This window comes from Manihot esculenta, chromosome 2, assembly GCF_001659605.2.
Source record: "Manihot esculenta cultivar AM560-2 chromosome 2, M.esculenta_v8, whole genome shotgun sequence".
NCBI classification, from domain to species: domain Eukaryota; kingdom Viridiplantae; phylum Streptophyta; class Magnoliopsida; order Malpighiales; family Euphorbiaceae; genus Manihot; species Manihot esculenta.
In genome coordinates this window covers 1,780,853-1,805,237 of record NC_035162.2, presented here as the reverse complement: position 1 = coordinate 1,805,237, position 24,385 = coordinate 1,780,853, and the positions used below count along the sequence as shown (strand labels likewise).

General features: G+C 36.5%; 5 protein-coding genes across 9 annotated transcripts; 3 read left to right on the top strand and 2 right to left on the bottom strand.

Moving 5' to 3' along the window:
- Positions 1–44: 44 nt before the first annotated feature.
- On the bottom strand, positions 45–3,362 carry LOC122723103. Its single transcript, XM_043953889.1, has 2 exons — positions 3,237–3,362; positions 45–2,378 (listed from the first exon to the last, which is right to left on the bottom strand). The coding sequence occupies exon 2, from the start codon at positions 2,348–2,350 to the stop codon at positions 599–601; it is 1,752 nt and encodes a 583-aa protein (XP_043809824.1). The 5' UTR covers positions 2,351–2,378; positions 3,237–3,362; the 3' UTR covers positions 45–598.
- Positions 3,363–5,183: 1,821 nt separating this feature from the next.
- LOC110609092 (UDP-N-acetylmuramoyl-L-alanyl-D-glutamate--2,6-diaminopimelate ligase MurE homolog, chloroplastic) lies at positions 5,184–9,667 on the bottom strand. Of its 4 annotated transcripts, none has more exons than XM_021748429.2 (6): positions 7,651–9,666; positions 6,867–6,983; positions 6,611–6,786; positions 6,034–6,179; positions 5,501–5,722; positions 5,184–5,414 (listed from the first exon to the last, which is right to left on the bottom strand). In XM_021748429.2, exons 1-5 carry the CDS (start codon positions 9,515–9,517, stop codon positions 5,704–5,706), a joined length of 2,325 nt encoding a protein of 774 aa, XP_021604121.1. In that variant the 5' UTR covers positions 9,518–9,666; the 3' UTR covers positions 5,184–5,414; positions 5,501–5,703. The 4 variants fall into 4 exon arrangements, with proteins under 4 accessions (XP_021604121.1, XP_021604123.1, XP_021604122.1 ...); XM_021748431.2 differs by having other exon boundaries at positions 6,622–6,786; XM_021748430.2 differs by lacking the exons at positions 5,184–5,414; positions 5,501–5,722; positions 6,034–6,179 and adding an exon at positions 6,186–6,528 and having other exon boundaries at positions 6,622–6,786; positions 7,651–9,667.
- A 1,446-nt stretch (positions 9,668–11,113) lies between these two features.
- On the top strand, positions 11,114–15,955 carry LOC110609689. Of its 2 annotated transcripts, none has more exons than XM_021749456.2 (7): positions 11,114–11,595; positions 12,070–12,403; positions 12,886–12,938; positions 13,110–14,691; positions 14,787–14,923; positions 15,051–15,240; positions 15,327–15,955. In XM_021749456.2, exons 2-7 carry the CDS (start codon positions 12,145–12,147, stop codon positions 15,902–15,904), a joined length of 2,799 nt encoding a protein of 932 aa, XP_021605148.2. In that variant the 5' UTR covers positions 11,114–11,595; positions 12,070–12,144; the 3' UTR covers positions 15,905–15,955. The 2 variants fall into 2 exon arrangements, with proteins under 2 accessions (XP_021605148.2, XP_021605147.2); XM_021749455.2 differs by having other exon boundaries at positions 11,118–11,595; positions 14,784–14,923.
- A 1,549-nt stretch (positions 15,956–17,504) lies between these two features.
- LOC110609549 (GMP synthase [glutamine-hydrolyzing]) lies at positions 17,505–20,964 on the top strand. Its single transcript, XM_021749188.2, has 6 exons — positions 17,505–18,140; positions 18,538–18,788; positions 18,885–19,260; positions 19,360–19,491; positions 19,777–19,952; positions 20,673–20,964. Exons 1-6 carry the CDS (start codon positions 17,595–17,597, stop codon positions 20,794–20,796), a joined length of 1,605 nt encoding a protein of 534 aa, XP_021604880.2. The 5' UTR covers positions 17,505–17,594; the 3' UTR covers positions 20,797–20,964.
- A 155-nt stretch (positions 20,965–21,119) lies between these two features.
- LOC110609550 (gibberellin 20-oxidase-like protein) lies at positions 21,120–23,839 on the top strand. The gene is made up of 2 exons (XM_021749189.2): positions 21,120–22,702; positions 22,822–23,839. Exons 1-2 carry the CDS (start codon positions 22,347–22,349, stop codon positions 23,423–23,425), a joined length of 960 nt encoding a protein of 319 aa, XP_021604881.1. The 5' UTR covers positions 21,120–22,346; the 3' UTR covers positions 23,426–23,839.
- The last annotated feature ends 546 nt before the right edge of the window (positions 23,840–24,385 follow it).

The window sequence follows — 24,385 nt, the reverse complement described above, 5'->3', positions numbered from 1 at the left end:
TGTATAAATAATTTATATTAATTTGTTAAAATGGTAATTACAATATTACTCAACTATAATATTTAATGATTATAAATTTATTCTCATATAAAACTATACTTATAATAAACTAATCATCAATTAATCTGATCTGATTGGTGCGCCCGAATTGAAATTTGCAAGGTGAGAAGTGACGTTTACCAACACCAATATTTATACAATGAATTTCTATTTATTGGAAATTGTATGAGCAGTGAATTATCAAAACCAATTAAATAACTTCCTCAAGCATCTAAGTAGGAAGCAGCCTTTTCAAAGGGGATAAAAAAGATAAGATATATATATATGGTGAAATTGCATCAAAAGCAAACGCAATTATTTCTTATGTATCTTTTCTTTTTCTTCTGTAATGAACATAACAAGGTGTTGCAGAGAAACCTCAAGAAGGAAAGAAACAGCAGAGATTTGAAACTTCAAGAAACACTTGCCAAACTGAGTGAATGAGCATTCCCTCAACTCTTTCAACCAGAAAATATTGAGAAACCATGGAAAAAATAGTGCAAGAGGATCTTGAATTCAACCCTTTCTGAAAGCACAAACACAAGTTCAACAGATGAATCTACTTCGGAAATCGACAGCTGTCTTGATATGTCATTAGTCTGCCATCAGTTCTATAATTTGAATGGCTATGGAAGTTGGCAATGTAAGGATCTGGCAAAGAGTATCCTCCCCCAGAAAACCTTATAGCTCCTTCATTCATTGTCAGACCCAGTGTGTTATTGTTCTCTCGGGGTAGATTTTCCAAGTCAAATTGATTTGGAATTATAAAGCCACCACTTACAGCCTGCAAAGGAACTGAAAATCCACTTCCCACAATTGAAGTTGTGGAATTGTTCTGGTTGAAGAAATTGATATCTCTAGGATTCATTTGAGCGTAGTGTGAGTATCTACTTCTTTCTTCTGGCTGCATGCCTTGAAAGTATCCAAGATGACTAGTTGAACCCAGTATTAGATTTGATCTTTCTGAACTAATGCCTGCTTGATTCTGGGCAATTCTCGGTTGCATATAGCTAAACGAAGAAGTATCAGGCCTATGATTTGCTATGTGGGGCTTTGCCAGGACACTTGGTAGTGTTAAGTACATTGATGAAGCTACCTGATTGAAGGAATCAGATGAAAATTTTGGCTCCACATACAATCCTGACCTTTCTCCCTTGTCCCTCTCAGCTAAGGGAATGGATTCAATAGCTTGGCTGTAATCAATTTGTTTGTCAGATGCTTGACAAGTACTATTAGAACTAGCAGCTTTTTTACCTTTTGCATTCTTCACCGGAGACCCAGTACTGCAATTTTGAGCTCTTATGGCCAACACAACGCTCTTCTGCTGTTGGGCTTGCAAATTCTGGTCTGAGGGTCTGGCCTTGGGTTTGGACTTGTCAGATAAGGCCAATCTATCTTCTCCATTCTTTTCAGTGGGTGTCACAAGTACAATTGCTTGACTATAGTCAACTTTGTCTCCAAGAGCTGGAATATGATTATTAGAATCAAGTGATTTCTTGTTGTTACCAGACTTCTTAAAACAGCCACCATTGGAGTTTTCAGATCCAGGACGAGATCTGATTCTTTTTTGACGCGCCAGTGGATTGTTTTCCTTGGAGTTTTTTTGAGGCTGCTGCACGTCAGTGTTCTCCATATTGGTCACATTCTCCTCAAACTTGCTCTGCTCATTCCCTTGGACATAATCCTCAAAGCTGTTTGGTTGTTGAACTTGGATGTTCTTTCCTAGGAGGCTTTGATACTGAACTCTTTCATTGTCCTCGGAGTTGTTCTGATGCTGCAAATGAAAGCTGCCTTCATTCCTTTCTGACTCGGAAGCTTTCTCCTCAGCCACCAATTTCTCCAATTCTTTCCTCATCCATAACAACAAATCCTTTCTGGTGACTTTAAGTTCTCCTAGCAAAGAGTTCATGTAGTTTTTGAGATCATCCAAAGCAGAACACTCGTTGGTTGTAGTTTTACCCTTATTAGGAGAGACTTCTTTCCTGTTACGAGATCCTCTCTTCTTTTCATTATGAGCTAAATTGTCATTTTTACTTCTTCTTCTTTTTCCTTTTTCAGCTTTCCCAAGTTCAAATTGGCCTGAAATGCAAGAATCATTGTTGCCATTCTGCTGAAATTTACTAGCCTCACAAGTTTCACCATTATCAACAAGAACCAAGCTGGAGACCAGTTTGCGCTTATTGCTAGCTGACCCACCACCTAAACTTGATTTAGAATTATCAGTTGAAGAATCAAAGTCACTGTCCCCCCTCCTAAACTCCCAGCGCTGATGGAATTTTAGTTCCTCTCTCATTTTAGAGTTGGCGAACATCGGAAATACAAGAAATGACCAACTTCCCCTGAAGAAATCAATGCATAGATGTTAGTCCAATTACCATTAACGTTTCAATGATAAAGCCGTTGGACAAAAAGTACTGCTGTGTTTAAACTTGGGCATTCAGCTCATTTCAAGAATAAATCATCAGCTTCAGCAGGACCCCAATTACAAATGAAATCGTGTCAATACAAACATGGTATGTTCACCCGCCATTTTTGTCTCGTTCTTCATTAGAAATAAAAAATAATAATAATAAAAGCAATCGGATACAATTTAAATACACAACAAAAATAAGTTCTCGATTAGCAAGTCCCAAATGCATTGGCTTAATGGATGTCCCGACTTCAGAAAATCTGCAACCTGTTTTGCAATTCAGACTTGCATATTTACATAATTTCAATTCAACAAAACACTGTGCTGCCCCAATATATATAGCAGCAAAAATCCACAAGAATACAGAAGCAAGACTACTTTTTGATACAATAGCGCTCCCAGAGCAAGGGAACTTAAACAATGGTTTAAAAAAAAAATAAAGGAAAATCAGAATCAGAGAAATTGGAAACAGCTGCTAAGTAGTCACAAATATCCAGCATGGTAATCTCATAAAGCTAGAAAAAAAAACTCATAAGAGAGTAGAAAAGGGGTGTCATACAGACCAAAATCCTAATATGTGCTGCGCATGAATTCCACAAACAGGAACTAGGTTCAAAGTCATAAACTTTTTTTTTCTGGTATACCCAGGAAAGTGATCATCAAACTCTATCCACAAAAGTAAACCACTGGAGGAAAGATGAGAAGTAATATTCCAAACAACACCTTTCTAGACACCAAGTCTATGTGAATGTGTGTGTATTTTTCTCTCAAAAGGACCTAAACTCACCAGGCTTTTGTAGATGCAGAAACTCTTCAAGGGGCCGCCATTCCTTTTTTCCATCAAACACCAACACCCAAATGCATCACATCAGTGAAGCTGTGTTCTCTCAGGCATTTATCTCTCCGCCTTCTCTCTCTAAAAGGCAAAAAAAGATACGTTCTTTGCTGTCTATATAATGAGTCAATCTGTGCAGATAGTGTGAGTTTGCTATTTTGCTGTTTATGGAAATGAGTCAGTAAGTTGGCTGGACAGTGGCAGAGGAGAGTTATGGGTCCTTTTGTTAATATTAGCTGTCTGATTGTGGATAAACACAAGGCTTAATTAGAGCTTTTAATTTTTCACCAAAGAATGTTTTGTAGAGGATTTTTAAAGATTTTTAGCCCCTGAATCTGACAAATGTAAGTTATTGATTCTCATATGTCTCCACCAAACTCCTGCCTTTATTGGTGAAGAGAGGATTGAACAATAGGATTCTCGTTTCAAGTCTTTTACTTGCATATAGCCTTGCTCCTTCAAGACTTACTGTCTCTATGACAAGTTACAGCTGTAACGATTAATGGATTCTATAAATGAGTTGCCACTTGGAAAAAAACCTAACATTTTTTGAAAAATTATTGCTTGTTTATAAATAATCGTCAGGACCAAGTTAAGAAATGTTCTTTGGATGGCAACCATGGGATAATGCTTCTCTTTTTGCACTTGTTTTCACAATTTTCACAGAGAAAAGAATCCTGAGAATCACCAAATTCATTTACAGGAAGCATTAACTTTACCCATAATTCAGATAAGCTGTGAGAAATTAAAGTGTATATAACTCATTCTTCAGAGAAAAAGAACAAAATTCTTGCAAGACAAAAGGAATTTAACTTGAGTAGGTAAGGCTGATGGTAAGTGTTATGGGAAAACCATTATCAATTATATTCTTCAGATTTCTCAAATGTTGTAAATAATTACATCCCCTTTTAAGAATATTGCTGAGCATGTAAATAATTACTCATAGTACAGGCTGGTAAATTATGACTAATTAACAACATTTCTTGGTGCTATTATTGAGTGCAGTATCATTGAAGATGTGATGGTACAAGAGAAAACCCAGCAAAGAAGATGGTAATCCACAACAACCTATAAGTTCTGGAGAAACTATATCCTTTTTCTTAACAAATTTAGTAATTATATCTGCATATATGTTTTTCTCTGATTGGATTGCCATTACATACAGTATATATACAGCATCAACATATTATCTTGTTGATTAGTGCGAAACCAATTATCTTCCTGAAGGGCACAAAAAAGGTAAATAAACAAATTTCTCTTTCATTACAATAACTTATATGGGTATTTTTATAATTTATCATTATTGGCAACTGAAGAGTGAAGGCCAAGTATTTGTTATTTCTAAAGGCCTACGTCTTACTCTATAAAGTCTTGCAGGTATGTTTTGAGAGGCAATCTTTTGCATTAGCGTTAGTTAACTGGTTGTACCTGTTCCCCCACGTAAGCTACCTGGCTTTTCTTTTGCTGCTTATTTTGGTTAAGCAGCTAGCTACTTTTTATGTGTTGTACAAGAAGTCTTCTAACATGCACATCCATACTCCTTTTATGCTGATATATACTCTAAACCATTCCGAATCCCTTTACTTGTATCTAAATGCTCCAATTACCATTTCTTGTGATTTGAGTTTGAACTCTTAGAGAACTTTTGAGTTTGAACTCTTAGAAAACTTCTCTACATAGTATAGCCATCTCACCATCGGTTCTGTTTTCATGGCCAATGGACACGGATTTAATTGCTTGTTTTCGAAACTGCCTTGTCACCATAACGAGGTAGGAGTCTCCAGAAGACCAAAATCATTGTGGACAGACTGTTAATGCCTACCTGAATAATGAAAGAATATTGAGAACTCTGTCATGTTCTTTTGGGCTTATTCTGTTACCCACAAGCATACAACAAGATGAGAATACAGATGAAATATACTGCAGTATAATGATGTTGTTACTATATACAATCTAATTTGCCCAACTGAATGGGACACTGAATAATTTTACATTGCTGAGAATAATTTTACATTGCTGATGCGTATAATCAGCTTTGCACATCCACCCAGTTTGAGAAAACGTCCAAGCTTACAAAATTGGACTGTTGATTGCTATGGAGGATCATCCCTTGAGGTTCCTTCACAGAATCTGCACGAATGAAAATTATAATAAAAAAAAGACGAGCAAAGATTTTAGAATTACGAACTCACTTAAAAGGATTCAAAATATCTTACCATCAACCTATTTGAAGGACTGATCATCAATTTCCTTCAAGTATGTGTATATCGATGTAATTAGAGACATATCCCACAAGACTCTTCTTTTGACGCGAACCGAACAGAATTTGCTTTCATGCTAAGAGCAGTAATAACGACAGTATAGTGGCACCGAGTAGCCTCTCAACATCCTATTCTCTGCTGCTGACCTCATAACTATATCAATGGCTTTCTGGTAACCTGCAGCAACAGAGACAAGTTTAAAGTATCACAATTAAAGGAGTGTAAAATTTTCAGACAGAACCAGGGCCAGGCTCCCAACTCAATCTCCCCACCAAATCATTAGTGAAAGCAGACATGTTGGGCCTATATATCTGCATTTATGTGCATATTGACATGCTGCCTTAATTTTCAATGGATCCAGGGCACTGGCCTCTTGTACACAGATAACTTTTGCTAAGCATGATTTAACAAATTGATCCAGGGGAAATCCAATCAGTCAAGATCTACACAGTTTGATATGTGATCCAAAGCACAGTGAATTAACTTACCGCCATGGAAATTCACTGGTGTCTATCCCAGCTTGATGAAGCTCATCAACATACTGCAAAGCTTCCCTGCACTCCTCACGATCATCAAATAACTCTTTTTTCTCACCTTCAATTTGATATGTCTCATGGCCTTTGCCAGTGACCACCTGTGATGTAGAGAATAATTTGAAAAGGGAAAAGCATCCTTAAAAAGAAGTGAACAGTAAGCTGGCAGGGTAACATCCAAGAATTCATTATTAAGGTAAAATGCCATTTAGCCCAGCAAGCAATCATTCTATTAATCCTAATCCATATTTACACATGAATTTTTAGCATGAAGAGCTTGTGGTAACTTGTAATAATGTAACATATTATGTGGGATAAATAGGTATAACAAGCATAGTAAAACGGGGAAGGGAAAACATATTTATAATATTGTTCCTTAAATGACATTTTCTCAGCCAGTCTGTTTCAGGTAGAGAGGTGATAGGGGGTGACAGGTGCACCATATAAAAGCTGCAGAGTACAGTAACATTGAGTTAACATAGAAGTATTAGAACATTTGTGAAAGCGCAGCAAAATGGCCATAAATACTTACAACCACATCACCTTCTTCTCCCATGGCAACAGCACAACGTACAGCCACTCGTCTAATATCATGTAGAAAAAGACGATGACCATTAGGAAGAGGTGGATAGTAATCATTCTCCCCATATTTCAAATAATCCTGCATTGTCCATCCCACACCAGCCAGCATGTCATCCAAGATCTCCACTGATCAAAATGAAAAAAATTTAGCAATAGGCTTTGTAACAATGATATTTTAGTTACGCAACATGGTCGACTACACATACATGGATCTTCATTCTTTGGATTGTCAGATGTCAACATTGTCACCTCACTTTTGTCCGTTGCAATTTTTGCCATCAATGGTCTCTTAGCTCTGTCGCCCTCACCAACACAACCAATAACTTTAAAGAAGGCATGAAGTTGGTTAGCATGACAAATAACTGGATTTACTTAAGAAACTTTACAGTTGCATAACAATAAAAGATGAAAGTGTAATTTCCTCAACAAACAATGATCGAAACATAAATACATCTTGTTAAGTCAAAGATAGGGTATGCAGTTAAGAGATGTTAACATCAAGGATGATTCAACTGATAAAGCTAACACAGATTATCAAACCTTATGCATTTTCAGGATTGATTATCTCAAAATTTCAACTAACAATTATTTTACTTACTTATGTAGCCTTTGGAGGAATTTTAAAAATTTTCTGAACAACCTCTAACAAAGAGAAGTATAATGATGTAGACAAAAATGTATGTTGTGTAATCATTACAGGACAGCAACGGTGAATTCCGAGTTTCCGACTATTGCTACAGAACTCTAGATCTTTCTAGCTTACCATAATGAAATTCGTGTCATATTTGACATTGAACCAAGTGACAATTACTTTCTCTCAGCGATAGCAGAAGTTAGTAGAAGGGAAAGAAAGACTTATAGGTCCACTTTAAAGAAAAAAAAAAATATATATATATATATATATATATATCTATTATCATGGACATAGAGACGTAGCATTTTATGCAAGGAAAAGATAGTAAACATTAGTGGGAAGCATTAGAAGCATACCAGTAATAATCCTTTTAGGCCCAAGCTCTCTTACTGAATCAAGCAGTCTAGACAAGGCATCAGGCGTTTGAGCATAATCCACTATTACCCCAAATGCCTGCTCCTCATCTATTAACTCACACCTACCAGGTACTGCATCAATCTCTTCAATCCCTCTGACAATGTCCTCCAATGGTGCCCCAACTGCAACCCCAACAGCGACAGCAGCCAAAATATTATAGATATTATGCTTCCCAAGCAATCCAGATGAAATCTCTAATATACCATGTGGTGTATTAACCAACACCTGTGTCTCAAACAAGGAGAGTTCAAACTTCAAGGGATGAACATGAGCACTTTTGTCCTCCATAGCGAAGGTTACAACAGGCACATCCGGATTGCCTTGTGCAATAAAAAAAGAAGCATTAGGGTCATCAATGTTAACAATTTTTCTATGTCTATCCGGATCCACCATCCTAGCAAACAACTTTGCGTTGGCATTCTTATACTCCTCTTCAGTGCCATGAAAATCCAAGTGATCCCCCGTTAAATTAGTAAAGACTGCAATATCAAAATCAACCTCATCACACCTCCCTAAAGCCAGTCCATGAGAAGATGTCTCCATCACTACAGCCTCTGTCCCATTATATAGCATCTTAGCCATCATATTCTGAACCAAAACAGCATCTGGGGTAGTGCTAGGTGATTCCAACTTATTATCCCCATGTACATAATATGCAACAGTACTCAACATCCCAGTTCTCAATCCCATTGCCCCATACATTCCTTTAATCAAATAAGCTGTTGTGGTTTTTCCATATGTCCCAGTTATCCCAATGACAGCCATGTTCTTTGAAGGATACTTATAAAAAGCTGCAGCCAATGCAGGCAAAATAGCATTAGTATCTTCCACAATCACTAAAGCCTTACACCCTAAAGTGTCCTCTATATCGATCTCCTTACTAGCCACAACCGCAACAGCTCCTCGCTTATCAGCCTCGGTCAAATACAAATGTCCATCAGTTCTCCTCCCCACACAACACACAAACAAATCACCAGCACTCACCATTCTTGAGTCATGCTGTATCCCAGTAATCTCCTCCTCCAAATCCCCAGCAACAGAAACTGGCACCACTTTACTCTCATCCAAAAGCTCAGCCAAACTCATTCTAAATTTCGGTTCTATAATAGTGGTCTTACCTTTCCCATAACTGTCAAAATCCAAATCAAAAGACGGATCCAAAGTAAAACCACGATGTTCCCTTTTGCCGTTTTCCCTGATACCCTCATCAAAACTACTTGCATCATCCTCATCAGACTCGGCATCTACCACTCTAAGCCCCTGTAACTCATTAATCTCGTCTAAATCGACTACTTCTTCAAGTTCTAATTCCTCGATTCCCTCAAGTTCTTCATTTTCTTTATTGGTTCTTGGTCTTATAAGTCCTTGCTTAATAAATTCTTCCCTCTTCAACGCAATTGCCTTATCTATCTCACCAAACAGATCATCACCAGAGTTCTTGTCACTTGCAGAATTAGAACTTACAGATGGGTCCTCTGTCTCGGCAATGGCGTTGAGATATGTTGACTGATTCTTTTTGAAGTCCTCTTCTTGAATTTTCCGGGCACGAGCAGCCTGGATGTGGATTTGGGCGAACTTTGATACTCCATGAGCGGAGTCTTCCGGGGCTTCAGGCGGGTCATCTTCGGACGGGGTTGGGTAAAATTTACCGTCTGGGCGGATGGCGAGTGGCGGAGGTGGATTACGAGGGGAGGGAAATGGGAATTTCAAAATGGAAGGGATGGGTTTAAAAGCGGAGGATGTGAAAGAAAGAAAGCTGAGGTGAGAAGAAAGAGCGTGCAATTGCGAAGTGAAAGTAAAAGCCATGGAAAGGAGAGAGAGAAGTTGCAGTTGCAGTTGCAGTTGCGGAGGGTATAGATGAGGGTTTTGGAGGGGAAAGGGGATAAGGGAGCTTTTGCATTGAACGTGAAACGGCGCGTTTGAGTGTTAACGGATTCTGACATTGGCGGATAAAATTCGGGATTTATAAATTACTAGTATAATTTAAACACCATACGAACGACAGCGTTTCTGTTGCCTCTAACTTAGACCTCTCATTCTGATTTTTGGGCGAGTTTCTCCGCACCAAGCTTTGGCTCCATCGCTTGTTATGGTCAGCCATGGACAGGCTTGGCTCTGTTAGATTAGGGGTTGTCTTGATCGAATGACCAGCTAATATTGTGGTAAGGTTTAGTTAGTGTTGAGCCCTATGGGCTTTTTATTCTAGATTATTTTTCATTGCATTGAGTCTTGGGCCTTTTATTATTTCTTATTTTAATGGACTCTATATATTTGACCAAAAAAACTTGTATTTAAAGATTATTCAACTTCTAAATTTAGAAGACAATTAAAAAATAATTAATATTAGTTCACATAATCTTATGAATCACGAGATTTCAATTAAATATATAAACTTATCATCTTTAATGGACACTTGGCTATGGCAATGACATAATTATAAAAAAAATAGTTAATAAAAAAAATTAAGCATACGTGTATAAACTTTGTTCACATTCAAATTCGTGACATACATCACAAAACAAAAACAAAGTAATGAAAGCAAAATTCTATAGCCACTACAGTGTAAGCCGGCTGCTGAGCATCAGTATCAACATAAATGATACTCATTATTAGCATTTACTATGATTTAGAATAGGCATATTTTGATATTGAAATTGGATACTTAAACTCAAAATCACCCTCTTGCATGCTTTGTATACCATTTAACACCAACCAACCAAAAGAATGTAGAGAAAAGCTGTTGGGGTTTGGGGTGGTCCTTAGGATTTTGTAAACTGGTCCCTTCCAACCCAAGGATCCCAAGCACAACTACCCACGATGTGGACACCCCAATACTCACCTAATTTCTCATGAATTTTGTTCGCCTTATCTATTGAGTTAATGTATTGAACAACCGTCTTCATAACATTTGAATTCAAAATTTTAGTATTATAATTTGGAAGGTAACTTACAGCTGCATTTTTTGTGGAAAAACAAAGGAGTAGAGAAATTTTCTGTAGGAGGGGAATTGGAGAATAGTTGTGGGTCATAGAATTTGACCAAGAATAGTTCATGCATACATCTACCACATGCAATAATTTATGGTATTCATACCAAGGGATAATTTCAATTATTTAATGGATAGCCCATTTGAAGGGTTAAGCGTAGAGTTGAATTGGGGTATCACAATCACAGTAAAAAATTTCAAAAGGGAAAAGAAATTGATAGGTACATAATAAGGGCGGCCGATCCAATATACATTCAAAAAATGAAAATTTCCAAAGCAAAACGACACAGCCTCTGCGAGATTTAATCGTTGACATAAGACTGACAAAGTTAGCAACCAGCAAGACAATTACGTCTCTACAAAATCCCAACAAACACTCTTTTCCATGACATTAAAAACCCATAAAAGCCCTCCTCTCATCTGCAAAACGACACCCATCTTACCATTTTAAAAACCATTAAGGAGGACTCTGTGGGTGTTGTTGAGTCTTGGAGATCACTGTTACAAATCGTTGAACGACAGAGCCACAGAGAGACAGGGAGGGAAATGGGAAAGCAAAGACAAAGTTTTGCTTCATTTGAAAGCTTTCCTTTATTGTCACGTATCTGATATATTACTATTATTTACCAGTCATATTATCATTAATACCTCTTCATATTTTCTTTCTTGCTTCGGCTTTCCACTTTCTTTCTCTCTCTCTCTCTCTCTCTATTAGTGTTTACTAGCAAGAATTTAAAGCAGAGGAAGTGCAGAGTGCCCACTTAATTTAACAGAATACAAACAGATATGATCATCTTCTTCATTATATGAAAAGACCAGGTTGCTTTTCTCAGTTGCAGTTGCCTTTTAAAGGGTTCTGTTGTTTTCCATTGTTCTTCAATTTCAAGAAGCGGTTCAGGTACTCAAAACTCTCTCTCTCTCTCTCTCTTGCTAATTGTCTCTGTTTCTAGGAATGGTTTGTCATTCTAATATTGGGTCCTGAGCATTGGCTAGATAGTCTTTGTAGCTTTTATAAAGTTTTTTGTTGCTTTAAATCCTATCCTGTCTCATTATTTGTGGTTTTATTTGCCGAAAGAAAAAGCTTATTTCTTTAAAGACCAAAAGGACAAAAGGTTGTTTCTTTGGATTTCTATTCTTCTTTATTGATTTTGCGGGAAATTTCATGGAAGCTTCAAGTATGAATTTAAAACATTGTTCTATATCAAGAAGTGCTTATTTCTCGAGTTGGGTCGAGCAAATATTGATATTAGAGAATAAATCTTTCAAAAATAAAAAATAAAAAATTTTGGTGTTTTTTGATGTTGTTGTAAATATCAGCTGTTAAGAAGTACTGGTTTATTTATCTTTCACATGTATCCATTATCACTCTCAGATTTGATGCTGTCACGTTGCTGAGATTGCAACTCGGTGCATGTTTCGGACTCCATCTAGCAGCGACTGATATGCCATGGAAAAGGGATCGCCTAAGAGTCATATGCTGAAGACCTCTGTGTCTAAGAGCTCTACGCTGAAGAGTCCTATGCCAAAGAGCCCCATGCCGAAGAGCCCTATGCCAAAGAGTCCTATCCCAAAGAGTCCAGTTGCCTATGAAAAGTACAAGTCGAAATGTATATATGGTTTAATCAGTCTCTTCCATATTCGACATCGTCGTTCAAAGAAGCTGATCTCGGATACTGGCAGTAGAAGCTTAAACAGAATTGCTCTTGGTAGGTATTCTTTGATTTCCATCTCTTAGGCTGCTAATGCAATAATTATCACAAATTCTGTTTTAATATGATGCTTGCTGGCTTCTTACTTCTCCCCTCTCTTTTTTTTGGGATATGCACAATGATGCATGAGCTTAAACATTTTTATTTATTTGTTTGTTAAAAGGATAAAACATTACAAGTTTCTTTCTGATGGCATAATTACTTCAATGAAGCTGTTTCAATTAGAATAATGAAATTTGCAGAATGCTGTTCAACCCTTCAACAAATGTTTGATTTTGTCTGTAAAGGTAGCAAAATGGTTTGCTTAAGATCATTATTGTTCTTTAGTCAATGCAATGTTTGGTCAGCGGTCTGTTCATTGTTTTTGGATCCTATGAATGTCATGTTCTCTGAGCCAAAGGTAGAAACTCCATTGTTTTTGGGCCTACAGCTTTTATTTTAAAATAAATCTGAATGCTCTTTTTGTTTCTCATGAACAGGTGACGGATACGTAGAGAATAGACTTGACTTGCATTCTGATCAATACAGTCATGTAAGTATAGATAACCTAAAATTATCCTCAAATTTAGCTCATTTTTATATTATATATACTTGATCAATGGAAGGATGGGTAGTTGTCCATTTCTTATCCTGCCACATGTATATGCATGAATTGTTTCTTCTTCAGTGTCAGAAGTATGATTAGAAACCATACTCATTTCAGGATGCATTAGACAAGAAATCTATGAGAATAGAGAAAATCCAGGGAGGAGATGACCCCATTGAGCAGCAGATAAAGAAGAAGATTATGACTGCTAAGGTGGAAAATGTACAATCTGATTCTCAACAAGTTGATCTATTAAGGAACGAGAGAAAAGCACTGAAGAGTTCTCGTAAATCTCGTCGATTACCCATTTATGGTTGTTATGATGTATCAACTGTGGAGAATAGGAAACCTACTCATCAAAATTTGGCTGACAGGGAAAGACCTTCAAAGTCCTTAGACTCTGTAGTGTCTGCAGAAGTGCATTTGCATCCTAAAAATGAAAGCGTCTGCAATTGTAAGAGTACAAATTGCGTGCAGCATGAGCAAGTTAATGAGATAAATCTTCAAGTTAACATGAATGAATCTACTGAAGCATTTATAAACCAGAAGTTGATTGATGGAAAACATTTTAGTGGTGATGGGACAAGTCAACAGTCTAAACACTTCTTGGATGCATTGGAGATACTGAATTCCAACAAGGATTTGTTCATAAAACTCCTGCAAGATCCCAATTCTCTGTTGGTGAAACACATTGAGGACTTGAGAGACTCTCAGGAAAAAAAGCAGCAGAATAATTTCTTCGCTGAAGCTGAAGTATCAGAACATCAGGCAAGGGATACAAGAGCATGTGACCTATCCAAGGAAACTGGTGATTTTCTGCCCTTGGAGAAAATAGTTCTTTTGAGGACTAGACCAGAAAGCTTGCAGCAAAACTGTACAGATCATGGAATCAGTCATGACACTCCACTGATTCATTATGGCTTAAGAAATGTTCAACAGAGTGTTAGACCTGCATTTTATGGCAAACAAATGAAAAGAAAGTTGATGCAGGCTATGGGGTTTGTCAGAAAAGAGCAGCAGCTGATGCCAACTGATGGTCCTTTGCATCAAAAGTCTATCCATGAGGGCTTTGTACGACGTAGCAAAGAAACAACTGCAGATGGTAACAAAGGAAACTCACCTGACAAAGCCTCCTCTGACTTTGGAGGATTCTCCGAGTCTTCCATAGATGTCAAGAGGAAGCACCAGGTGGACAAGGTGAACGAATTTGATCCCGTTGTTAGAGATGAAGCTGCTTCAACTAGTGACAGTGGCCATTCAAACTCACATTTGTCAACTGTTAATCATGCTAAGAGAAACAAACATGATGTATATGTTGAGCCTAGGGTGCAAATTTCTGAAGTAAAAATCGGAAATGCCAATTTTTTGAGGAAGCAGGGTGCAAGGACCAGGGATGGGATAAGTTCTGTTCCTGAATTTGACCCCTTGCCTATGGTCAGTTCCAGAAGGTTAAGGAAACATGGGTTTGCCTCCTCTGGTAATCATCAAAAGGCCAGTGAGAACAATTGGAGGAATCCAGAAGAAGAGAAAAAAACTTGCTCAAGTCCATTGAAGCAGGATGTAGAGACCTTGCAGTGGGCTGATAACCTGACACAACCGCAACTATACGACACAAGGCCAAACATCTCATACAAACTCATTCCTGATGAACAAGAACACAAAAGCATTGACTCTCTTAATAATGATTTGAACCATATAGGTGCATGTTGTCATTTAATCTTTGATTATGCTTGTATTCTGTTCTCTATAAGCAGCTTTTTATTCTTATGCAAGTTCTACTTTATATTGTAGAAGCGAAGTGTAGAGATTCGGAATTTCTTCCTCCTGAAGTGCCCTCCAAACCAGATTCTTTGTGTAATAATGGTGTTGGTGCAAGCACTGAGACAGCGGAGGTCTGTGAGAGAAATGTGTCCTTGGACTTTTCAAGAGAGGTAAACTTCTTTCTCCCTCAAGTTGTTCAGAAAGACCACTTTTCAGATCTTTTTTGTTGGTCTTGAAATGCTGTTATTAGATGTGCCCTTTTCCATTGTATCTCAACTCAAAATTTTCCCTCTTCAGGATTCAACTGTGGATAATCAGACATCAATCTGTTCAGTAGATGATAATTTAACAAGCCCTTTAAAGAGTCAGATGTTTAGAGAATTTGACACAGTTAAAGACAAAGAAGAGCAGCCAAGTCCTGTATCGGTACTTGATCAGTTTTTCACAGAAGAAATCACTACCACTTTGAACACTGAACCACAACCTGGTAAGCACTTGTACTTGGGGATTAAAATCCATTGATTGTTGTTAAGTTAAACTTGCTATTGAGTTTACACAATTAAATGTGTGCAGCTCTACAATCAGTACGACTGCTACAAATTGGGATTGAAGAAAGCTGCTTGGCTGATCATCAGCCCCGTTTGGATTTGAAGAGTAATTCAAGTACTCCCATGGAAAAACATGGATGCATGTCCGAGTACATAACTACAGTTTTACAATCTTGTCACTTCGGCTGGGACGAACTCGCATCCAAGTGCCATTTGTCAGATCAACTCCATGACCAATCCTTATTTGGTAACAGATATTTGCAGCCTAGCCATTTCTGTAGTGAACACAGGCTAGTCTTCGACTGTGTTAATGAAGTCCTTGTAGATGTAAACCAGTGGTATTTAAGATGCTCCCCTTGGCTTTCATTTATCAAACCAAGAATTGTACCAGATATGATGACAGGAAGTGTAGCTCATGAAGTGATGAAATATGTTGATCGGAACTTCCTCTTGGCTCCACCTTCACAAACGCTAGAGCAACTTCTTGTAAGGGACTTGACAAAATCAAGAACATGGATGGATATCCGAACAGATGCTGAAGATGCAGTTAGCGAGATGGTAGATAGTGTTTTGGAAGAATTGATAATAGAATTTTGCTCTTGAGTAGTTTCTCTGTCTTACAACTGTTGATATTCATTATAATTTTTTCACCAATGAGATCCAAGCCCTGGCTCAAATTGCTTTCGTCCAAATTAGACCAAAAAAGCATAGACAGGAAGCTCCAGCGTGGGAAATATGATGTCAGGACACATTTGCTGAGTGTATCCATTATTTTTACAGAGAATTTCCATTTCTTTTCTACATAAACATAACTCAGCACAAGATGGAGGGATGGGCTAGAAACTTAGGTGTTGGATTTGAGTAGAGAATTGCTTACCCAAGTCTCCATCGATCTTGTAAATTATCTCTAACAGAATAATGTACCTTTCGTTCGGATCAAGAATCTCCAAATCCTTCCCAAGAAGGAAAAAAATGAAAATTTTCTCCGAAATCCAGTAAAAGTTGGCTGACTACAAACCAAGAAATAAGAAATATACTTGCCCTCATAATCCATGTTGGAGTCATCAATTTTCCAAAAGCGTATTAATAGAATTTTTGTAGCTCCAGGTAATGTATGATCACGAGTCAGGAGTTGACAGAATCTGGTCCGTCAAGGACACGGCGAGATTGCGGAGTTTTTGGACAAAATCGTAGGCGTCTAAGCTTGAGGGAAGCTCCAGAACTTGTGCATACGTGAGGTACTTCTTCGGAATTGAGTAAAAACTCAACAAAACTACCCAAGTGATATACAATTTTAATTGAGATTACTAAATATATTATGAATATATTCACCAAATATTCAAATTTTAAAAATAAATATTCAACTCACGTAGTAATTAATATATAATTTTGTTTATGATAATAATAAAAATTATTATAAAATATAAAAAATATTTATATTTAAATTAATTAATTTCTTTCTTTATTTAAATGAATATATAAATTAAATAAAATTATATCATGAAAATTTTCACACGTATCACTAAACATCACTTTCAATCTTCTATTAATTTTCATCTAAATACTTAATTTTCTTTGATTGGAATTAAATTAACTAAATAACTTTAAATTTCTAGAAAGTTAGTTGCCATTTTTTTTTTAATTTTCCAGGAACTTAAAAAATTTACTTATTTACTTACCCAGAAGTAAGTAGGTATGTAAATTATTCTTTAAAAAAAATACTTTTTAAAAAATATAAAAATTGGAAAAAATAAAATAAAAATAAAAAATAATTTAAAATTACTTGAGTTAGAAAGGAAAATTTACTTTCATGATAAAGGAAAAACAACACAAACCAACTTCCTAGAAATTATAAAATTATATCAAGTTAATACTATTATTCTCAACTAAATATAGTCTATAATATTAATAAAAATAATTATTATTTTATTGAAATTAAATTATTTTTAATTGAATTATTAAATTTTTAATTTAATTAATATTTATTAATAGATTATAATTTTTATCAAAATAAAAAATTAATATAATCAATAAACATTAAGAATTTTAAATATTATTTAAATTTATATATCGATAGTATTAAGTAAAAATTCAACTATAATTAGAGTATTTTATATTTATATATGAATTATAATTCTTTATAGTAAAATTCAATCAAGGATATTACTATCCCTCCCTCGTGTTATATATAAGGTCCTAAACGGCTAATCCTAAACCCTACCACTTCCCGCCAAACCCCAAATCTCTAAAACCCTAATTTACTCCCCTCTTTGCACAGCTTCCCTCCACCACCATGGAGCCAAAAGCACTGAAATCGGATTTGGTGCTTATCCTCGACTATGGCTCTCAATACACCCATCTCATCACTCGCCGAATTCGCTCTCTCAACATTTTCTCTCTCTGCGTTTCTGGTACTTCTCCTCTCGACACCATCATCTCCCTCAACCCCAAAGTCATCATCCTCTCTGGAGGGCCTCACTCGGTCCATTCTCCCAACTCCCCCACCTTTCCTTCTGGTTTCGTAGAGTGGGCCCAGTCTAACGGTTGCTTCGTGCTTGGCATTTGCTACGGGTTGCAGTTGATAGTGCAGAGACTGGGAGGAGAAGTGAGGGTTGGAGAAAAACAGGAGTATGGGAGGATGGAAATTGAGGTCGGAAGGAATTTGGGAATTTTTGGGAATAAAAATGTCGGGGACAGGCAGATGGTTTGGATGAGTCATGGGGATGAGGCTGCGCAGTTGCCTGAGGGGTTTGAAGTAGTGGCAAGGAGCCAACAAGGGGCGGTTGCAGCGGTGGAGTATAGGGAGAACAGGTTTTATGGGTTGCAGTACCACCCAGAGGTAATTGTGTTTGCTTTGGACTATGGCTCAATTAGTTATTACTGCTTGCAATTTTTCAAAATATATTGGGTTTGAGGATCCTGGTATAGTCTTTTTCAGCTGAAATTATTTTGCAAAGCATTTGTCTTTATATTCTCGCTTGATCTGCATTGCAGCAAATGGTTGGCCATGTCCAATTGGCCACTCTAAACCGTTGAAATACGGTTTTCACTTAGTAGTAATAGGTTTTCAAGACATGTAATTATCAAACTTATTGCAAATAAATGTAGGAAAAATCACTCTATTCTTTTATTCTGAAATTTGGCTCGTAATAAAGCAGTATATTTATGGAAATGCTGAATCTGTGTTTACATGTGTTGTTATGACATACACACAATCATGGTTGCATCCATTTTAGGTGACTCATTCTCCAGAGGGCATGGATACGTTACGACATTTCCTCTTTGATGTTTGTGGAGTTGGCGCAAATTGGAACATGGAAAATGTGGTAGATGAAGAAATAAAGGTGATTAAAGGAACGCTGGGACCTGAAGATCATGTCATATGTGCATTGTCAGGGGGTGTGGATTCAACAGTTGCTGCAACCCTTGTTCATAAGGCAATTGGTGATAGACTTCATTGTGTTTTTGTTGACAATGGTTTGTTAAGGTGAGTGAAGGATCAATAGTTTCGGAACTAGAAAATTGAATTGGCATCTTCATGTGGATTTTTTTTTAAATGTATATAGTTGTATACTTCATGTAGGTTTAAAGAGAGAGAACGTGTGATGGAAACTTTTGAAAGGGATCTGCATCTACCTGTTACTTGTGTGGATGCTTCGGATCAATTTCTTAGCAAGCTGAAAGGTGTTGTAGATCCTGAGATGAAAAGGAAGATAATTGGAAAGGAGTTCATTAGCATTTTTGATGCTTTTGCTCATGATTTGGAGCAAAAGTTGGGAAAGAAACCTGCCTACCTGGTCCAAGGAACCTTGTATCCAGATGTTATTGAATCTTGTCCACCTCCTGGATCTGGAAGAAATCACTCACACACTATTAAAAGCCATCACAATGTAGGAGGGCTTCCGAAGGATATGAAATTGAAGCTTATAGAACCACTTAAGCTTCTATTTAAGGATGAGGTATTGGAATCTCTCTCACGTGTGCATGCACACACATACACAAATTTATGTATTTTCTAGCAGCTCAATGGTTTATGCATTTTCATTTTGTTCACAAAGGTTCGTCAACTAGGAAGGATCTTGAATGTTCCTGAGGCATTTTTGAAGCGCCATCCATTCCCTGGTCCTGGCCTTGCAGTTCGAGTCTTGGGTGATGTAACTGAAGGCAATGCTTTGGATATTCTCCGACAGGTATATGATGTTTTCCATGAAGGTAAAACCCAGGGTGGGTTTTAAATATCAGCCATAGGACTTGGGAAGCATAATGGCTAATTAAAAAAATGAAGATTATTACTTCAGGATTTATTTGCCTAGAAACTTACTGCATCAATTATAAGTAGATAATTTCATCATCATTACACTTTGGCAGCAACGTCCTTAACGGGCCGGAGTTTAACTGCAGTTTAATGCCTTCCTAATCCGTAATGAGTCTTTTTTTACCATTTCTGAGATTATTTATATTCATTGCCTTTGCAGGTTGATGAGATTTTCATCCAATCCATCAAGGATGCAGGGCTCTACGATTCAATTTGGCAAGCTTTTGCAGTGTTTTTGCCTGTAAGATCTGTTGGAGTTCAAGGTGATCAAAGAACACATTCTCATGTTGTTGCTTTAAGAGCTGTTACGAGTCAAGATGGAATGACTGCAGATTGGTAAGTCTTTTAATATTCTATATAAGTTTATAATCTTCTTTTATCCTCTCATCATCGACATAAGAATGATAATTTCTGCGTGAAACCTTAACATTTTAGGACAATATCTCTCTTCCAAAAGGCATGTGATTAAATTCCATGCTATTAAAGATTGAATAAATAGATCTTAAGATGCACAACTGTGTCTCTATTGATTTTTTGCATCTTTAATACTTTTCTTGCATTTTTGACACATGGAGCTTTTCTGTCAACGGGATTTGTTTCCAACACAATTTTGTGATATGTGCCAATAGTCCTTGGATTCTAATTCCAAATCCTATGCTGGTAGATGCAAAATGATTTTGCCTCTTTTGGTTTTAACCCTAATAATGTCAATTTTAATGAATTGTATCTAGGTTTTTGTGTATATTTGTGTTTATGTGTGTCTAACCTGTATGTGTGCACAGAGTTATGTTGTGCCCTTCTTTATTAGAAGAGATTCTTCTGGGTGAATATATATCATAGTAGAATTCCTCCATGTTCCTTAATTATTATTGTTTCACATGTATCACAAAGCATTCTAAGGCCAATTTGACTTGTCTTGCGCAACTAATATTGAGTATTGTTTTGCACTATGTTGTTGCGATATCACCATAATCTAGTGTAGATGTGTTCTCATTGTTGCTGCATCAATGCGATTGTAAGATTTTTCTGACCCCTTCTCAAACTGTGAAATTCCAGGTACTATTTTGAACATAAGTTCCTTGATGATGTGGCTCGAAAAATTTGTAACAGTGTGAGGGGTGTAAACCGAGTTGTTCAAGACATCACATCAAAGCCTCCATCAACCATTGAATGGGAATGACGCCACCTTCGATGCTTAAAGCTCGATGGAGACCAAGTAGCTCCATGGTTTTGTAGAGGAAAATGATTTGTGCTATTTGATGTGATTATTGTTGTCTTTGCTGGAAAATTTTATACAAACATTCCATTAAAACTTAATGATGGTAAAGTTAGTTTTGTAGTTTATGCATTTATGGTTTGCTCTGTTCATTTTTCATATTTGGACAAAAAAGTTTATATGTCTTGTTTGTCACATAGTAGGAGTGATCTAACATTCACGCGACTGGAAAAGAAATAACCAGTTCTGGAGTGTAGGGTTATAACGGTTGATTAAGAAAACCTTTTTGTTTAAGTTTTCATAGCCATAAGCTTCTAGAATTGTCTCTCTTCTGAATTCGTACATAAACTTATATTTTTGTATTCATAATCTTAATAATGTGCATCTTACTTTCGTTAAGCTTGGTAGGAAGTTTCTTACAGATACTGGAGTAGATCATCATAAGCATTTTGGATTCAGTTTGTTATGTTAAATTTAACTATGTGCTGCTGTGCCTCATCTAATTTCTATCCCTTGTGTTAAGTCTTAAGCAAGTAAATCAGCTGCTAAACGTCGATATTTCAAATCCCACTTGACAATTTTGTTTTTTTAACTCAACTTCTGATTGCTGTCCGCAGAACCTGCAACTTGGTTTCGTGTTTATCTTGTATAGTTGCATCTCCAAATACCACTGTATTCTTGGTATTTTTTAACCGACTTTCAGAGATAATCTCTATGTTTTCAGCCAGCACATAATTAACGCAAACAAACACTTGTTGGTATTATGTTCTGCTGCTAGAAAATTTACCATCTGTCCTTGCCATCAAACAGAGCTTCTTTCAATCTAGATGGCCAAGTCCCACTTTTTGCGTTTTCAGATCACCAAACCCCAATAGTCTTTATGTGATCAGCCGTGGCACTGATATGCTTTTTGTTTAATAGTCTTTATGTGACTCAAACATCTGAATTTCATCAGATACGACATTGATATGTTAAAGTCTTAAAGTCATATTGAATTGTTACATATTGGTTCTGCTCACATTTTTACCTTCTCGCGGTTTTGGTTCTTGTGTGACGGTATAATAATGCACTCAACATTGTTGTGGTTATATTGCTGCAGTGATAGTAGTGCCTTTTCAGCAAAGATGATCAAGTGGTAATAATGGTCTGTGGTCTCCACCATTTTTGATGATGTGGTATGATTTGCCTTCTAAGAGTTGTGATTTGGATATCCACAACACTGTGCCTACCTCTTTATTGTTGACCAATGATACTTATTAATGTGGTGCTTGGATCTTCATCCTTAAATCAAAATTATTGTAATACTTAGTGGTGGCAAAATAATTAGTGGCCATTAAGTACCTTTATCGTTTTTGAATGTGGTAGAATTAATCAAATGTTTCTTTGAAAACTTTGTGTTATCATATTGTTGTATAAAACTTGTTCCAGTCTAGCCCCTATCTGAATGTAGCCTACCCCTTAGCCTTGCACTTTGATTCAACGGAAGCAACCATTTCATTTTTTTCTTTTTAACTATGTCAGAACATAAGCCGTCTTTTAAGCTTCCTGTGTTAGATTTATCTCAATCTGTGGAGGTCTCCTCCCTATCTGCCCTTTATAAAGCCTGTCAAGAGTGGGGCTTCTTTTATGTCACCAACCATGGTATCTCAAAAATCTTGTTTGATGAAGTTTGTTCGTGCTCAAAGCAAATCTTTAGCATTCCTCTGGATTCCAAACTCAAGCTTGGCCCATCATCATGCTTGAAAACCTATACTCCTCATTTCATAGCCTCTCCTTATTTCGAAAGCCTGCGGGTGTCTGGACCAGGTTTTTTTGCTTCTGCTAGGAGTTCTGCTGATGAGCTATTTAGTCAACAGAAGTGTGAATTCAGGTGAAATTTCTTTTAATAACTTGTGGGTTTTATTTACTGTAACAATTATTATTACTACTGCAGTTTTTGTTTATATGCACTTCACATATTAATTGTGTTACTTCTCTACCATGACATAGTGAGATAGTACAAGAGTATGGAAACAAGATGATGGAGTTGTCAAAGAGGATCATAAAGGTTATATTAATGAGTTTGGGTGATGGTTATGATAGGAAGTTCTATGATTCAGAATTCAGCAACTGTCATGGGTATTTGAGGATTGTAAACTATTCACCACCAAAGAATGTAGAAGAAAAGGAGGTTGAAGGGCTTGGAATGCACACTGATATGAGTTGCATAACAATACTTTATCAGCATGAGATTGGGGGACTTCAAATGAGATCTAAGCAAGGGGAATGGATAGATATATGCCCACGTGAGAATGCTCTTGTAGTTAATGTTGGAGACTTGATGCAGGCATGGAGCAATGGGCGGTTACGATCATCTGAGCACCGGGTTATTTTAAGGCGAGTTGTAAATCGCCTATCTCTTGCTTTCTTTTGGTGTTTTGAGGATCAGAAGGTAATCTCAGCACCAGATGACATTATAGGAGAAGAAAACTTAAGATTATATAAGCCATTTGTCTGCTTGGATTATCTGAAATTTAGAGAGAATAATGAGGAGGGTAAGTTTGATAAAATTGGTTTTACCGTAAATGATTTTGCAGGGCTGAAACTTGGGTGATATTAGATAAGAAATTGTAATGCAAAGATTGCAAAGGGTAGCAAAACTCTGAGTCTTTTTTGTCATTGAAATAGAGCCGTTGAGTCTTGTCTGCCTTAGTTATGGCAGTGTTCTGAATTTCCTGCTTGTAAACAAAGTTGGATCTGAAGAGGTTGGGCTTGGATCATCTTGCTGTGAAGTAGTTTGTTGATGAAAAAAGAAAAAACAGAAAATATGGTTGGTTTCAGGATTCTTGTCAGGAGATGAATTATGAGAAAAGTAGTGTTGAAATTCAACATTTTATTTGGTGGGGCTCACATATTCGTTAGTAATTGTATGAATTTTCCTGTTTTTTGTCTTTTCTTAATTACTGATAATGGTTTTATTGTATAGGGATATTTTAAGTTAGTATATTAATATAATGATGATATTATTCTAACCTAGCGGTGAATTTGTCAACTTTTTGTTTTTCTGGGATTGCCCCGTCTTACTGCTTTACAAATTATAATCATGATAAAAAGATTCAGCTTCCTACCTAAACATGTATAACGTTTATAATTATCATTTAAAATAATTTTTTTTTCAAAAAAAAAAAAATTAAACCTTTCAATTTGAGATTGAAGCTATGTTCGCCAATAATTTTAAAAATATAGTTAAGTGGTTTAATTCGATCAAATCTAAGATATATTGATCGAAAGAATGAATTATAAAAAATTAAAACAGTTAATTCCTACTAATTACCAAATAAAGACTAAGTGGACCTTGATATGTTGATATCTCCTCACACTATCAGATTTAATTCTATTAATTCTAGAATGTTAGCCTTAGCCTTTTCAAGTGACAAAATCCATTAAATAATCAGACTATCATGTGTTAAAAAATAATGACTCATGAATACATAATTAACAATGATTATTAAACGATGTGGTTTTATTTTCATCAAGTGAAAGATTGGACTTTTATGCAAGAAAGACAACTATG